General features: G+C 28.2%; 1 protein-coding gene across 1 annotated transcript; it reads left to right on the forward strand.

Moving 5' to 3' along the window:
- The first annotated feature begins 267 nt into the window (after window positions 1-267).
- LOC129976638 (asparagine synthetase domain-containing protein 1-like) lies at window positions 268-18,134 on the forward strand. The gene is made up of 12 exons (XM_056090316.1): window positions 268-486; window positions 1,493-1,687; window positions 4,140-4,262; window positions 4,427-4,537; window positions 4,657-5,177; window positions 6,441-6,624; window positions 8,774-8,808; window positions 9,905-10,046; window positions 11,080-11,147; window positions 11,229-11,312; window positions 17,725-17,815; window positions 17,905-18,134. Exons 1-12 carry the CDS (start codon window positions 412-414, stop codon window positions 18,088-18,090), a joined length of 1,815 nt encoding a protein of 604 aa, XP_055946291.1. The 5' UTR covers window positions 268-411; the 3' UTR covers window positions 18,091-18,134.
- The last annotated feature ends 589 nt before the right edge of the window (window positions 18,135-18,723 follow it).

Here is an 18,723-nt window from a genome sequence, read left to right on the forward strand (position 1 = left end):
TCTTTACATCGTATTTGAGTTTTAAAAGAGATATAAACGTATTCTTATTGTATATTGCATTAAATGGCGTCCATGTCTTTATGTCACTAATTCCCTGATTACAATTTTTTGAGTGCATAAATTTTAAAGAGCTGTCAAATTCTATAACTGCTGTCCATACTAAAGGCTCATCAGATGAATAATTCTAGTACATCAGCAAACTAATAACCATCTTTGATGAAGTACGCATATAGAAAAAGATATGCAATCAATCAATCAATCAAATTGGAGTGCAGCAAAACAAAACTAACATGCTGTAATATTTTTAAAATGTTGCTTTTGTTGAATAGTGTTTAGACATATCGAAACAGTAATCGATAATTCCAATCCATTAGAATTTTATCCTTATATTTAAAATTATTAAACAGACAAATGTGTGGAATTTGTTTTTCACTTGTTTTTAATGAAAGATCTACTTGTGATGAACATCGAAATCATGTTTCGGAGGTAAATAATGTTGCGGTAATTTTGGGAGGTATTGGTATCTTTGTGAATATTATGTACTAATGAATAATATGTTGAAATTTTATCTGAAAATCAAATTAAATATGAAACTGCACTGTAATGTTTTAAATTAAAAGTATTAAAGCAGAATGTAAGAGAAACTCTTATAATTATTATAGTTAAGGAAAACAAATATCTCACTTCTATTTAGGTAATCTAGTATCATTAATAAATGTCTAAATATATTGTTATAAAGATTTGATTAAATTATTCAGTGAAGTATTGCTGCTGAGAATCTAGAATTATTTCCATTTGTAGTTTAAGAGTATGTGGTAGAAAACAAATTGTAAACTTAATAATTATGGAATGGTATTTATAAAATGCATTTTGAATACAATAAAAAGAATACGCAAATTTAAAAAAAGAATATGTACAGTCAATTTAAAATTCTGAATTTAACTAAATAAGAATTAATAAAATTAGAAGGATATCAATTGTGTAAATTTCAAGAATGACATTTTTATATTGTAAAAAATAATGGTTCTACTTCATCCTATTTCGATTTTATATTATATAAAAAAATCAAATATCTTCATATATAATACTATGCATGATTTCATATTAGTTAGATTATTGTTTTATATATTTTTTTCTTCTTGACATTGAGGTAAAATTTATCTTTAAAATATTAATTAAAGTAAAATGCAAACAAAAAGATAGAAAACAAATTTAAATGGAATATATTTTTGAAAAAATCATGTTTATTCCTATGGTTTTTTTATATATATATAAGTGTTTGAAAAACCTGGACATGCCCATTATTATAATATATAATATTATAAGGAAGTGATGTTTTTCTTTATTAATTCAAAGAATTTGGACAATAGAATATTTATGAAAATCCTACAAAACAGATGTCTGAAATTATTTTCCCTAATTTTTAGAATTTTCCATTTTTGTAATTAAAAAAACTATTAAATAAAATGTAATTTTTTGTTTCATATTTTAGATTTTATTAGATAGACTTAAACGACGGGGACCTAATCATTTTGAAACCTTATCATCTTCATTTTCCAATGTTTTGGATTTGTGCTTCATATCATCAGTTCTACAATTGAGAGGATCATCTCCTTCTTTACAACCTGTTACTGACAGTTTTGGTAACATTTTATTATGGAATGGAGAAATATTTGATGAAACTTTGGTAAAATTTTTAATGATTTTTCTAAGAAATTATATTTATGCATTAATTAAATTGAGATAAATGAAATTTATATAGAAATGTTTACATTAAAGATGATTCTGTTCATACAAATAGGCAAAAATATATATTGATATAAACTTTCTACATGAGCCTTTTAGAATGTATTGTGAATGCTTTGCATCTGCAAGTTGTGATTTTTTAGGAATGTTTTCATGGAATTTGATTTGTAAAAGTTAAGATTTATAAATTAATCTTTAAAAATCTCCTTATTAAATAAATTTTTTAGAATTTTAATTTAATTTATTTTTGTTTCTCACTTTATTTTTTAAAATCTGTTATTGTAAAAAGGAATATGGTTATAAACTTCTAAAGGAAATAAAATTTAGAATATTCTTATTTTGAAAGCATATTAGAAATGTACAATAAATCCTTTCTTATATTTGAAGAATAAAATATTATTAAAACTTAATGTTAACATATTAAACATCATGAAGTTTTTTGTGCATTTTATTCCAAACGATTTTTGCTTCTTGGATGTTCTTGTAAGATATATTTAACATAAGTATAATTTAGAGTAAATTAGAGAGAGGGGAAACTTTTTCTATAGCAGAATTTCTTTTATCAACTATATATTTTATATACTGTAAGATCTAATTATAACATAAAGGGACATTAAATTAGCTCATGTTAATGTTTAATAATAGATGAATAAAATATGATAATAAGTCAAAAATTAAATTTTTATTTTATTTTGTAATGTTTACTGTATTTTGTGCTTCTAGATGTGCCCATCTGGACAAGCTGTTATTCTGTGTACAATATCTGAGGAATGATTGTTACAGAATAAATAATAAAGATTCTCTAATAATTAATAAAAAAAATCTCATGCATATTGGCAAGAGTGATCAGGAATTAAAAAAAAATTGTTGTACATTTTAGATGTAAATATATTGTTATGTTAAAATTTTTGCTTCTTCACAATGGAATCTTCTTTATTCATAATACTCAAATCAAAACTAACCACTAAAATCAATTTGAAAAAAAAAATATTAGCTATAATTTCCAAATGAATTAGTAGACCTCAGCTCATTCACCTTTGTTGCAATCCATTTAAAAAAAAGTTATAAAAGTTCAAAAAAAGTTGTTGATCTCGTAAAGAATTTTTATTGTTTTTGTTTTGGCCTCCATTATGCTATTTATATACTCTATACTAACCTTTGATTCTTGCCGTGGTCTGTTTACATAAGGTTCATGAATTCTTAAATTAAAACTAATCATTAAAATGAGATAGAAATAAATAGTGAACTACTAATTGCAAACAAATGTGTTGCCAAGTACAAATTTAAAAAATATATTTAAAGTAAGGAGCAAATATAACTTCCATGTGTCCTATTAAAAAAATAATTTTTTTGTGACATCAAACCACAATCTAATAACATTCTTATCAACTGCAAATTTTCTCACCTATCTTTTATCAAATCATAACCCTTACAGACTCTTTTCAGAATAAAATTCAAGTTTTCAAAATAAAAGTTACAATCCAGCATAAAAAAAAAATATGTAAATAAAATATGAAGTTTATGACTGCTATAACTAATTATCATTAACTTAGTTTTATTCACACTCGTAAAAAACACTATATGAGTCACTAGATGGAAAAATAGCAATACAAATATCTGTAAATAATTCATCATACTGATATTTTATTATTGCTGGTATCAATCTGAATTGTAAAATCTTTTTTGAAATTAGGGAATATTTGGGAGAACAATTTATATTTATGATAAGGAAAGTATTTTGTCATTTGACACTTTTTCTCCCCTCCCCCATGAAAACTTTGTTTCTATTTTCCTTTATTTTTCAACAAGCAGTTGTCTTTATTTAACATTGTCTCAAATTTATATCATGTTTACAAACAATTATTGTAAAATTTATGTAGAGTGCTAATGTTGGTATTATATCATCTTGCATAAAAAAAAAAAAAAAAAAAAAAAGGGTTTCATTAACTTAACAGCTTTTACCAATGAGAAATGTTTCTTTGGCAGAACAAGAGCTGCTGAAGTATCTACAAAACTGCCAAATACAGCAACCTTAATCTTGGAAGTCGAAGTAAAATTGCTTATTTGTTGGCATAATATTTCTATTTATGACTCATTTAACCTGCATATTGATTAACAGAATAAAACTATAAAATATTTTGTTTATATTTTGAAATTATGAAATTAATGACCAATTATAATTTTTTTTTTATATGAGCAACAAGACAAAATGGGAATATCAAAAAATGTCAGAATTGCTTACATTGAATCACTTGAAAGATTAGGAATTTGAATTAAAATACTGTCACTAATTATAACAGCTTATGCCATGCAAACACTTATATTCTTGCTGCATTATTTTTGTATTTTTAAAAATTTCTTTATTTTTTTGACAATTTCCCCCTTTCTTTCAGGTTAAGGAATGCCAGTCTGATACCAAATTTTTAAGTGAAAAACTATTCAACTGTACAGGACCCAGTGATGTTTTGTCTGTTATAGAATCAATCAAAGGACCTTTTGCATTTGTTTTTTATCAGGTGTGCAAATCTATTCAATATCATTTAAGCTCATACTATTTTTTCATTGGAAACAATTTATTTAAAAATACTTTTAATTTACCATTAATTAGTTTATAAATGATTTCAAATATATTGATAATTTTATATTACTTGAGTAATTAATAAGAATTTTTTTATTTTAGAGTAATGGCTTGCTTTGGTTTGGACGAGATGTATTTGGCCGTAGAAGCTTATTATGTAGGTCTGAACCTGCAGCATTTTATCTCTGTTCAATTTCTGATGCTTCAGATGAGGTATACAAAATGCCACATATGTTTCATTTTTAACTTTTGCTTTTTCTTATTCAGTTTTACATTTTGTATTTCTTTAAATTTTTTTATTATTCATATTTAATAACATTATTTTCTTTCAGTGGCAAGAAGTCTCAGCAAGAGGTGTATATTGTTTGGATTTAAAGCAGACTAGCACCAAAGATTCTTTTATCATCTATCTTTATCCATGGTCTTCTACTCCATCAGGATCATGTTTGTCTCAGAATTCAGATGAAGCTTCAACTGGTGTGATATTGACAGTTAAATCTGAAAAATCGATTAAAAATCCAATTTCTAATATCTTAAATAAATCTTTTCCATCTGATGACCTTCTGAACCTCTTCAAGTTTCCAGAGGAAAATATGAAGAATAAAAAATGGAATGAAGATTATATTTTCAAAGAATTTTTAGAAATGTCTGAAATGAGTGGACCATTGTTAGAATTTGAAGAAGTGCTCTCAAATGCAGTAAAAAAAAGAGTTCAAAACCACCAACACATTTGTAAAAAATGTTATACGCTCATTAATGACACACAAAAATATTTTTCTTGTGATCATGCATCTGTTGGTGTATTATTTTCTGGTGGCCTTGACTCGATTGTTATCGCATGTCTAGCTGATAGGTAAGGAAAAAGAAAAGCGGATACCTGAAAATTTAACTTTGCATATTATGAAATGTTATGAATATTTCATAACATTTCTAAGCATATTGCTTGTATTTATTATTTAAAATATTCATAGACTTATTTTTCCTGTACAGTTTTAGATATGGTTTATGATTCAATTGGAGGTCCATGAAAGCATTTTACATCCATAAAACCTTGTAATTTCATTAAATTTTTCAAACTTGTAAACAAAATTAAAATTTAATAAAAATGATTTCAATTTGATGTAATGTATTTCATAAAAATTTATAATCAGGTAATGCTTTAACTCTTTTTTATTTATATGCAAGTGTGATGTAATTATATTTTTTTTCTAAACACGAAATTGCGTGAAAACAAACAACAAAAGGAATTCTTTTTTTATGCCTTAGTTGTTAGCTATCATTACACTATTTAATAATTATTGAAATCTTTTCAGATTTTCATGCATGTTGAACAGATATAAAATTCTTTTTGTTTCAGTTCTAAAGGTTTTGATTGATTTACATTTAACTGCTGTCAGTTGCTAGAAATTTTCTTTCCTGAAATTATTGAAAACACACACACACCTCTTTTTTGCCATAAATTTTAACTTACATCATGATAATTTTTATTAATATAGAATTTGAAGTAAAATTTGATGTACTGCTATAAATGTTAGCAATATTTTATTTTCATTTATGGCAAAGAAGTCGGGCGAATCTAAAAAGTTGTGATTTAATCAATTATTGAAGATTTCATTATCACATACAAGCAACTGATGATTTGAAAATATTTGGAACACACATATAAAATAAAGCAGATGGATTTATTAAGACCATGTTGAAGTATATCATTTTAGAAATTGATTTGCCAGTATTTGAATTGAAATGGATGTGATGTGTTTTGTATTGCATTATTTAATTTCTAAAGTCACCTGTTCAAAAATTTAGTACACTAATGTGATTAGCAATAAGAAACTGGAACAGCAGTTATATATAATTTCTGCAGTATTTTTCCATGTGTTCATTTATATATAGATTTAATAATGAGAAATTTTTAAAAATTCCTGTCACTATTTTAAATTTGATATGTTAATCAGCTTTTAAACATCTGGTTTTCTTAAATACCTTAATATTAATTGTTTTGATTTTATTTTATTCATTTATATTTTATATCTTAATTCTTCTTTAGATTTAAATATAAGATTGATAGTAAGATAATATTGTATAAAGCATTTTATAATAAGTGAATTTATTTCAGGCATTTGAAGAGTAATGAACCTATTGATTTACTTAATGTTGCATTTGCTAGCAACATGAATTTAAAAAAGTTAACTGCAGCTAATAAACTTTCAGCTTATGAAACACCTGACAGAATTACTGGAAGAAATGGTGCCATGGCATTGCGTAAGATTTGTCCGAACAGGATTTGGAATTTTGTTGAAGTATGTTGAATGATAATATTTTAACTTTATTGATATCCATTAAATTTTTTTAATATAGCTTAAGTGGAAATTACGAAATTTTTCTTACAATATGTTATATATAATTTTTATATACATTGCATTAGAGCAAATTTTTATTTGATTTCTTTTAACTAAGTTGTACAAAATTTTCTCTACGTCCTTAAATTATGCTGATCTAATTATCTTTTTTCAAAGATTATGGCTTAAAGTATATTTTGTGATTGATAGAAACGATGTATTGTTTGATATTTCTTATGTATTTAAAATTTATCATTGTTTGTTTTGTCGTGATTGTCTATTATACCAGTGTAAGAAAATCATTATTTGCATCTAAGTTCTATCAAAATTTTGCGGAATTGATTAATCAATTGTAATTTTATTTTATTATCAAAAAGAAAAATGTATCTGTCTTATCAAAAGTTTTAATATAATTTAAAATTTTTTGGTGCAAATTTAGTATGGCATTCATTGATATCTTTAGATTGTATGAAAATAATACTCAAAACTATCTCTTAAAGAGAGAGGGGAGGGGTGGGTGGGTTGGAACCCTGCATGTGATGAATTCTGTAACAATTGGTTCTAATTTTTTTTCTAAAGAAAGGTTCTAATTAGCTTTCTAAAGTAAGAATGCATTTATGATTCTTTCTATTGACTCTGATAGATTAGATTTAATAACTGCCACAGAACTTTTCTATTTGATTAAAAAATGAAGCAGTAAGGGGGCTGATCATTGCTCTAATTTCCAATATCATTTAAGTTTAAATATCTCAGAATGCCCAAATTTCTTTTTCAATGATAAGAAAAATTCTCGACAAACTGCAATGACAGTCTGTGTTCAAAAGAGGAGCTAACTTTTCTTATGGCTCTTAACATGATGGCACATGGATTCTCTAGCAAATTTAAGGAAATCCTGTTCTAAGAAAATCTTGTTCTCTAAACACATATGGGCAAGCATTTCTAATGAACAAAGCATGCACCATGGGCATTTAATAATTTATCCTTAATGAAAGGAGAAGGACATTTCACAGTGATGTTTAGGAGTCTTGGATGCTTGCTGTAGTTCCATTGATTGGGTTTTCGGAGTCATTATTGATAGTTAATGAACATAATCTATTCAAAGACAATATCTATTAAAAATCATTATTTTACCATAAATTTTAATAGAAAAATTAATTCTGAAAAAATAAATAAATGAAATAGTATATAATTTCTAGATATGTTCATTCGTATATCATATTTGATTTTAATTACAAACCCTGTTTTTTAAATTTTAGTCTTTTCAAGTCTCTTAAAATGTTTTTTTTTTTCAGTTGAAAATTCTGAAAAAGTTTGTCAAAAATTCATTGAACTTAACTTATTTATAAAGCTCTCATAGAAATCATATATTCAGTACCATAAATTTGCACCCAATATTTATCTTGCATGCATTACCATTCTTTTATCACACTTCTTTTAACCTTCTTTTCTTTTTTTTTTTATTCAAGTCTATTATTTTGTATTTGTTCTTATCCCAGGGAATTCTCTCATATCCACTTTTATTTGTTTATTTTTTCTGTTGCACTACAAATTGATTTCAGTTCTATAAACATTACTCTGTTTCTTTTCTTTTGGTGTTTCTTTCTCTGTTTCTTTTTGTTCTGTGAGGCACTTCCACTAAAGAAAGAGCTGTTGACTGGAACAATTTGTTTCCCAATGAATTACTATTTATTGTTTCACCATATCTATTTAACCCTTTAAAGGGCCATTTTTTTCTAGTCATATTATGTTAAAATATTTTTAGGCTTGAAATTAGAATAAGAAAAAGGATTCATTTAGCTTATTAGATAAATTTAATTTGATTAATTAATTAATTTGGTTAATTAATAATTAAGTAACAAATCAAGACATATAATTTTGTCTGAGATAAAGAACTGAAGCATCTAAGTTTCTGTCTTTCTAAAAAAATTTGTCAAAACTTATGCCAACCTGCATAATTTCATACAAAGATTGATAAATTTGGTGGGAAGCATACAACCCACAACCTTAGGACGGGTTAATAATTATTTTTCTTATTTTATCTTATTTGAAGTTGAAATATTTTTAAAACATTTTATTGTTTAATATATATGTGTTTATAATATTTTTAAAGGTTAACATAACAGAAGAAGATTTAATAAATGAGAGGTAAATGAATTTCAGTTTCCCCCATTCTTTTTAAAAATGTATTTTTATTTTAAAATTATTTTAGTGTAGTTAATAATTTACTTAACATAACAGAATCACTGCATTTTACAAGGGGTGTTCAAATGGAAAGGTACAAAACCTCGTAACAACGTAATCGTTAATATACTTGCCCGTGCCGCTATGGGAGAACATAGCGAGACATTTAGGGATGCGATTGGAGTCTCCCGTGTAGATCGGAGCATGTGCGGGCTCCCGCATGCGCAGGAGAGAGCAGAGGCTCTTATAAAGAGTGCTGTCCAATTGACGTGGCAGTGCATGTGAAGACAAGATGACACAGATACAAAAGAACCATTAGCTCCTATGTGTACTGTGAGACATTTCGAAGACTACGCAGGTCCACCAAGAACAAAAGACCGGGGCTATTCACGGAGGGTGGGGTTCTGCTTCATGATAATGCACGTCCACACGTCTCCAGGATCACACACACGGAACTGGCCAAGCTCACATGGGAGCAGCTCGATCATCCGCCCTACAGCCCGGACATGTCAACCTGTGATTTTTATGTATTTGGTCACCTGAAGAAACATCTGAAAGGGAAGCGCTTCAACTCGGACGGCGAACTCAAGGACGTTGTTAAGGACTGGGTTTTGTCCGGCCACTGGAATTCTGGGAACAAGGAATCCTTCGGCACGTTAATCAGTGTGCTCAGGCCTATGGTGTATACTTTGAATAAAGTCTTCATTTATACCCACAGTGTCGTTTCGTACCTTTTCATTTGAACACCACTTGTACATTCGGAATTGATATGTTTGTATTTATCTGCTAAAAGCAGTCATATAATAATAATTTTTTATTTATAATATAACTTTTTGATAACAATAATTTTGGTTTTGTGAACTTATCTAAAAGATTTCTTTGACAGCGTATTATGAAAGCATTGTTAATCTTCAAAATAATGCACAATAAAAGGCTATGTGACTAACGGCTAATTAACACAACTTTTATTGTTGTATCTCTGTTAATGACATGTGAAGTGATGCATTTTTTAAAATTAACTTAACTGCAACAAATATCATCATGTGAATTTATTTTGTAGGAGAGACACTATTAGTCATCTTCTTAGACCTTCGTACACTGTTTTAGATGATAGCATTGGTTGTGCTCTATGGTTTGCTTCTCATGGGAAAGGTATTTTGGCTTCAGATAAAGGCTGCGAAAATTACAGTTCCCCTGTTAGGGTATTTATTTGTTCCCTTATTAATTTATCATGAGATTGCAGACAATAAAAATGCATTGTGAATATATTTCTCTTTTTAATAATGCTTTTTAAAAATATTCATGCATTTTTGGTTAAATGAAATTTTTCTGATTTTTTTAATATTTTAATTTTAAATATTAAAACAATATTTGAAGCTTTCATTAATATTCAGAATTTTAACTTTTAAATTTAAATAAAATCTTGATAGTATATATATATATATATAATAAATTTTAATGGAAAATTAGTCTCTTTATGGTCGATTTTTTTATATGTTTTTATCTTTTAAATGGATGTAATTTTTTTAAAAAAAATAACGACAATTACCTTTTACTTTCATTTAACTAAATAAATTAACCAAATAAGAAGTCTTATAAAATAAATCTATTGAACTGATAGGATATATGTTGTTTACTTGATTGGAGTCATAACACAAAATTGCCCTGTTTTTTTGGAATGATTCTAAATTATTTATGTTTTTTCAAGAAATGATGAAACAATTCTAGTTTCAATATTTAGTTCATGGAATTGTACATTATTCATTGAGTTGAATGACAACTTTAAACTTGACATCAGGCCTTTATTTTGTAAAATTCCAGTTTTAAAAAAATATATTTTTTATATTTATCTATGTAGTTTGCCATTTTTCTTAGTAATAAGTGTGAAAAAATTAATTGCACATAACATGGAATTTCTCAAAATTCATGAATAGGTTATATATTATATATATTGCATGTTTTGTTTTTTTTTCCAATGGAAAAGTGCTTTTACTCTTTAAAGTTTTGATGAAATATTACTGCAAAGTAAATTTTTTGCATGTTGAATTTGTGCTTTGTTTGCCACTGAAATTAATAATATTATATTTTAAATTAAATTCATTGAGAATATAACCGAATATTTTTCATTTATAAAAGGAAGTTAAAAATCATATTTAAAAGTAGATTTATTGTGGATACTGGTGATTACAATTTTTTATATCTATATCTTGAAATTAACTTGTATTTTAAACTCAGGTCTTGCTTGTCGGCATGGGAGCTGATGAACAACTTGGAGGCTATTCTAGACATAGAGCTAAATTCAAGTATGTAATTAAATTCTGTTCTTACTGATGTTTCATTTTGTTTATTTAATCTGTTTCATTGGTTCTCTTTTATTTTTACAGTTCTTTTGGTTGGCCTGGTTTGATTGAGGAATTGACATTAGAATTGGACAGAATAAGTTCAAGAAATTTAGGAAGGGATGATAGGTTAGTTTCATTAAATTTGTTTATTTAATGTTCAGTAGAGAATGTTTGAGTTAAAAATGAACTCAACTTTTATATAAAGTATTTAATGTTTAAAATAATATATCTATAATGTGTATATTTATTAAAATAAATATTTCAAAATAATAATTTTGCATGAAGTTAATATTATTTCTTTTATGGATTTTTATTTTACTTAAGGATATGTATAGTAATTTTTGACTGAAAACTGAAGTGCATATTTTGTTTCTCATTCAGTTATTATTTATGCAAGAGATATTTTAGAATGTTTAAGTATAATGTAAAAGATACTTTAGAATGCTTACTGGTAAAATCGGCTTGGTGTAGAAAAAATTATGAATTATTTTATGAAACCATTTAATTGTGTTAAATGTGAAATTTGTAGTTTCCTCAGTATTATTGGTTTGAGTTTCTATAATCTTTGTTTCTATTTTATTAAAAAAGCATTTGCACAATTTGTATTCAATTGAGTTTTTCTGGCGAGTATATTTTATATCATTTATTATTTTCAAAATACAGAGATCTTTATACTATTGGGTTAAATAAATTTTATTGTTATGACTATTAATTGTAACTTATTTTTGACAAGCATATTTGTAAAATTAAACATTTTTTTTAGTGTTGATAGGAAATCAATTAAATAAATTTTAATAATTTTCATATTTTGTTAAAAGTTTTTCCCAGTTATCAAGCAAAGCATTTTAATAGATTTATGTGTAAATTGCAGTAACACTGATCTTTTGTTTCCTTGTATTATATATGAATTTTTTTATGAGGGAAAATATTATAATTGTCAAGATTGTTTTTTCTGTATCAGTTTTAAATTACATATTAAGACAATTTAATTGTAATCTTTGTGATGATTAGTTGACTGTTGGTTAACAAAGTTTATTTCATTATCACAAAAACGTAATATTCTGTTACAGTACATTAAAATTTTGAAGGTATTAAATAAATAGATAAGATTGATTACTTAACTTCAAGCAATGGTGTAATTTTGTTTTTGAGCCAAATAATAATTATCTAATATTAAAAAAAAAAAGATTTTTCAGAAAGAATTTGTTAATCACCATGTATTAAAATGTTGATTACTTAACTTCAAGATTGATTACTTAACTTCAAGCAATGCTGTAATTTAGTTTTTGAGCCAAATAATAATTATCTGATATTAAAAAAAAGATTTTTCAGATAGAATTTGTTAGTCACCATGTATTAAAATGTTACTGTTGACAATTTAATGCATGGTGATTAAATTGTCAGCAGTAACAATTAATCATCATCAACTTTCAGCAATAAAAGTTGATGATATTGTTGAGAAAAAATTACCTGATATGCATACTAAGTATTCTGTATCTTAATCTGGGAATGAAAAATTGTTTTTTGCTTAATCTCAGATTAAGTTAATAATTTTTTTGTTTATTTTTTTTTCAATTATTGGGGTTTTTTTTTATGCGTTTAGTTTAAACTAAAAATAAGCCTGCAGGAGGGTTTTACGTTCTATTTTCTTGCTTATTTAGACTATTTAGAATATTTTCTATCCTCTTTTGCAATGAGGTAGTTTAGTGCTAGAGGTGACAAACCACTGAAGGTCACGATGATCCTTACTAAGAGTGACTCTTCACTTCCTTTTCCCCCTATTTATGTGTATAGTGAGCTTACAAAACACACCGATGTAAGTCATATCACTGACTCTCCGAATAGCCCGAAGGCACATGAATAAAATTACTGAATGACCGGACCGCCGCAACAGCAACACTGGCGTGAATTGTGGTTGAATCCTAAAGGCAATCACCGGCCACGGTACAGCCCTTCACTAAGAAAGTACGTTCTGTTATTGATGGGAGGAGCCAGACCCCCACCTGTATTCTCCAGGGTGGCGAGAACCAACCACCATGCCGGAAGCTTCTCATCCTCATTTTGATGTGCCTTCCCCGGGGGGTTGTCTAAGTATATAAAGTGATGATGTGCTACATAGTGAGATCAGTTACAGTGCGGCATGGTAGCCAGCAGTGGAGTTTTAACTTTAGCCTGAAAAACAGTGCAAAATATGGGAAAAAAGTTAGTTATAAATTTATAGTATGTATTCGATATAGTACGAAATAACACCTTATGCAATAATGCTAAGAACAAAACTTGTAAAATGCTCATTTGTTTGACCGCGATTTGCTTCGTTTTACGCCAGAAAAGTGTTAGAAATAAAACAAAATATTTGGTTGTCAACAGATACTTTTATTTTCGCTATTCAAAATATTTTCCGTCAGCTCCCCACCATCGTGTCAACGTTGGTTGAAATAGATGATATTTTTCTCCTTGTTGTCGCTTATTGTTGTGCTACAGGTTTGGAAAATCGTGTTAAAAAATTGCGCGTTTTTACACGCTTTTATTTTTTGCATGATTCCCCTCAAAATATTAAATCGAAGATGCTCTTCAATTTTGTGTTTCAACTTCTCCGTATCTTGTATCGTTTTCGAGATAGGAAAGTTAACTCCGTTGTTTGCCACCGGATGGCGCTGTAATATTCTCGCTGTATAGTGCGTGGTCATTTTACTATGCTTAGGTGCTAAGTTTGTGGGAATAGTTGTCGCCATTCTCATGTTAATATTGGATAGTAAATACCTAGTTTAGGACGGCCATAAAATGATTTTCTGTTTGGAAGCATCTGCAACTAAAATTAACGAATGGAATGACACCAAATTGTGTGTACGGATTTTGGATGACACAGAGAGATAAATCCATTTTAAAAAGTAAAAAGAGTTAACAAAGGATGGGAGCGATATTGACTCTGTCAGAATGAAGACAAATCAATAATTACATTGAACACACTGAAAATGGTTTATACAACATTTCATTAATGCTCGAGTGATAACAAGATGCATGTACAGAAATGAAAGATATACAGTGTGAGACTCATAGGGATTACCTTTTATTAATCTACATTAACCCTTTCTTGGGCCGTGGGAAGTATGCTTCCCACCAAATTTATCAATCTTTGTATGAAATTATGTAGGGTGGCATAAGTTCTGACAAATTTTTTTAGAAAGACCGAAACTTAGCTCCTTCAGTTCTTTATCTCACACAAAATGATGTGTCTTGATTTGTTACTTAATTATTAATTAATCAAATTAAATTTATCTAATAAGCAACATGAATCCCTTTTGTTATTGTAATTTCAAGCCTAAAAATATTTTAACATAATATGACTAGAAAAAACTGGCCCTTTAAAGGGTTAAGGTTCCCTGTTTCATATATAGTATTTTCAATATGCAACCATTCTCAACTATTAGGATATTGCGTGTGTGACATTTTATACTTTCTTTGCAAATTTCATTTCTTCATGTCTTCCTTACTTTATGTATGAAATATAATTCCATTACCTTCTTTGATTACTTTATCGTATACGTAGTATGGAGAAAATATAGTAATCATCAAAGAATTCGAATTCGAGATTTTGGCGAATTTCCACGTTTTAGACCTCCCAGAATTCGGGAAATGCATTTTTGGAAAATGTCCGTCCGTCTGACAAAGTTAACGGATGAAATTTGGTATACAATATTTATAACAAATTCTTAGATTTCTATTGAATTTTGAGCAAAATCCGCTCAGAGGAAGCTTGTCTCTCCGGCTGCCCGAATATAATATAACACGATAACTACCAAACGAAGAAAGCTAGATAGATAAAATGTATACACAGAATTAATATCTATAATCTAGACACCTTTCAAATTTTGAGCCGAATTAACTAGGGATTAACCGTCTGTCGGTCTGTGCTTTCAGAAACATGTAAATATAATAACTTAAAGATGCAATGACTTAAATATATCAAATTTCGTATGAGATTTTGTGACTACATTTGTAGCTCTGTGTGAAATTTTCGTTTCCATCGGTTGGTAAAAATGCGCCTGAAATACAAATTCGATTTTCGTATACTATTAACTATGCCAGGGATTAATTGCCAAATAACTCGCCAAGGATTATAGGATAGATTCAATAAAATTTTTAAACTCACGCCAAAGGTTAATATTTCGTAACCATTCTAAGCCAATGCCATGCAAGATATTGCTTGAGATAACATCTATATTAGAGAGAATTTTTGGGCAGTGAGAATGGGGACCATTCCCTTGTGTTTTAATAACAGATACTCCAAACAGGGTGGTTATTTCATGACTAATCCAATATAATCGGTGACTTGCAACACTTGCATCTGGATCGTTTTTAATATTTGAACGCAATGGAAATTTCTTTATGACAATATATTACTAATTTATTTAGGAATTACTTCCGTATCATTAACATTTTGTATATGAACTTACTTTCTATTGCGGATTTGATGTTCTTTAATTACTACTGATCAACAAAAAAGAATCCACATACCTTTCTGCTGAACAAAGTTCGAATCAAAGTGTCCGGGATAGAGCTTGCCTACACTAAAAATATCCAATAACTTCTCTACTGACCACATGACAAAAGTAGTGAGGACGTTTTCTTTTACATTTTAACATTTTTAATGCAGATAATTAAAATACAAGCATTCCTTTCGGAGTTCTAACTGACAACTAGTAAATTACAAAAAAAACCAATATAAATAATAATCCCTTCTGGCGCCACCAGACCGGAAATGAACAGATGCATCATATATATATATATAAAAGTAAATAAAAAAAGAGGAATTACAGGAAACTACGAAAAAAAAATCAAGTTTGTTCGTTTCCCGTTACAACACTCTCTGTATTTAGATATACAGTAGGCAAAATGATTAATTGTACACCACTTTTTTTTAAAGTTTTAGAAACATATAAGCAGCTATTTTATTCATTGCGACGTGTGAGCGTGAGTTAGTTGTTTATTTCTAAGTAAACGAAAAAAATATTTTGAAATAATTGAAAATAAAATTTAAATCTTACAAACTTGGAAAATTTCTTGCAAAAAGTATATTTGTACACCTATATCTCCGGTAAGTATTACTATCATTTCATGTAATTTTTCACATTATAGTTAATTTTTTGGTTAGTTTGTATTTTTTAAACATTGAAGGTTATCTTTTTTAACAGTGAAGGTCACTCGCAGAGAAAAGTTGAGATATGGCCACGAAATCAAAAGAAGTCTCTTTAGACATGAGAACTCATATTGTTAACCTTAATAAAAGTGGAAAATCTTATCGCGAAATTCAAAAGATGGTTAAGTTACCCTTTACAACTATTGGTTACATCGTAAGAAAATATAAAAATACTGGACGCGTTGAAAATGAACGCAGGCCAGGCGGCCCGAGTAAATTAACTTCAAGAAATAAACGAAGTATTGTTAAAGCAGCTATTAGAAAACCACAAATTTCTGCTCAGAAAATTGCAGATGACCTTCTCGCATCTTCTAACATTAGAGTGACCGCTTAAACAATAAGAAATGTGTTACATAGTGCTGGTTTAAAAGGCGGAACTCCGAGAAAAAAAAACCAATGATCTCTGAAGTAAATAGAAAGAAGCGTCTAGAATTTGCTATGAAATACAAAGACAAACCGATGGACTTCTGGAAAAAGGTTTTTTTCTGATGAGAGTAAGTTTGAAATATTTTCACCCCCTAGTATACAAAAAATCTGGCGAAAAAATAAAACAGCCCTTGATAGTAAAAATGTACTTCAGACCCTGAAACATGGTGATGGAAATGTGATGGTTTGGGGCTGTGTAGCTCATGGCGGTGTTGGAAAATTACACTTTATTGACACACAAATGACAGCTTTAGGTTACATTGATGTGTTGCGGCATAACTTATTAGACAGTGCTAGAAAATTGGGTATCGGTGACACTTTCTTATTCCAACAAGATAACGATCCAAAACACACTGCGATAGTTACTAAAACATGGTTGCTTTATAATGCGCCAAGACGCCTTGAAACTCCACCACAATCCCCGGATATAAATCCAATTGAAAATTTGTGGATGCTATTGGATGCTCAAGTCCAAAAAAAAATATTACAAGTAAAAATAGTTTGAAAAAAGCACTCATGGAAGCTTGGGAAGAAATAGATCAAGAAACCACCAAAAATTTAATAGAATCAATGCCAAGACGTCTTGAAGCAATTGTAAAAGCCAATGGAATGCATACAAAGTATTAAATTTCTATAAAATAATTATAATTATGTTTAAAATGTGTCACTAAGTAAGTGTACAAATACTCTTTTTGTACAGTTTTTATAAAGTTTTATTCATTAATCAACTAAAGTTTATGCGATTGTTTTTTTGTTGATATTTTATTATTATTTTACCTCACTAGAATATATTTCTGCAATTTTAACTTAGTTACCTTATTTTATTTTGCTATAATATTCCAAAATTGAAGTGTACAAATAAACATTTTGTCAACTGTAGCTGTAAATTCTATATGTTATATTGATTTATTTCAGGATTATTGCTGATAATGGTATTGAATCTCGATATCCATTCCTTGATGAAGATGTTGTTTCATTTTTAAATAGTCTTCCAGTGTGGTTAAAGGTAAATATTATAGCAAATAGAATGTTATATTTTTTTTTTCTCAAGAGAAAAACGAGTTATAAATTTGTATATGTCTTAACATTTTTCAGATGAATTTGAATTATCCGAGAGGAATAGGTGAAAAATTGCTTCTACGACTTTTAGCGTTTAAACTTGGTTTACATGAAGCGGCTGCTCTGCCGAAACGAGCTATACAGTTTGGCTCTCGTATAGCTCGGATAGAAAATTCAAAAGAAAAAGGATCAGACGTCTGTGAAAGATTGAAAAATTTATGATAATTCATGTAAATAAAGTTTTTATATTTTTAAATATATATATATAAAGAAGTTGTTTCGCTATTACATTGAAGAACCTCATTGTATAAAAAGGAATCTGAGGACACGCATGTATGTATTCCATAAAATCTGCCTAAATATAACATATTCTTTTTATAAATATCGCATTGAAAACAGAATAATTTTAAGTATATATATATATATATATATATATATATATATATATATATATTGTTACTGGAATTTCTCCACAAAGTCTGTTAATCCCACCGCTGCCACCAAATATTACGTCAAATAAAATTCCGCTAAAATCCGACGACGGATTCGCTTTGTAGTGAGTTTAGGGTGTAAAACAATAAGCAGGCCTCAGTAACACATGACCTTTATTTGTACAAAAGCACAGACACACAGACGATAAAACACAGCCGAGACGTACACACACAACAAACAGTAGACCACAAGTAGCAATCAGTAGTAAATAACAACCACAACATACACAGTGGCCGGACAGAAATGAGAAGAAGGGATATTTATTAAGATTTCACCAAGTGCCTACTATTCTCCACTGTCTCATCGCTTTAGCTGTATCCAATTGCTGATTCACTACTTTACGACTTGCTATTCACACACGAC

This window comes from Argiope bruennichi, chromosome 7 (genome assembly GCF_947563725.1).
Source record: "Argiope bruennichi chromosome 7, qqArgBrue1.1, whole genome shotgun sequence".
Classification (NCBI taxonomy): domain Eukaryota; kingdom Metazoa; phylum Arthropoda; class Arachnida; order Araneae; family Araneidae; genus Argiope; species Argiope bruennichi.

Excerpts from the sequence above, each read along its gene's own strand:
- LOC129976638 (XM_056090316.1), top strand. The coding sequence starts at position 412 with ATGTGTGGAATTTGTTTTTCACTTGTTTTTAATGAAAGATCTACTTGT. Across the intron at positions 4,538-4,656 it reads TTTCTGATGCTTCAGATGAG|TGGCAAGAAGTCTCAGCAAG; the intron begins GTATACAAAATG and ends ATTTTCTTTCAG. Across the intron at positions 6,625-8,773 it reads GGATTTGGAATTTTGTTGAA|GTTAACATAACAGAAGAAGA; the intron begins GTATGTTGAATG and ends ATATTTTTAAAG.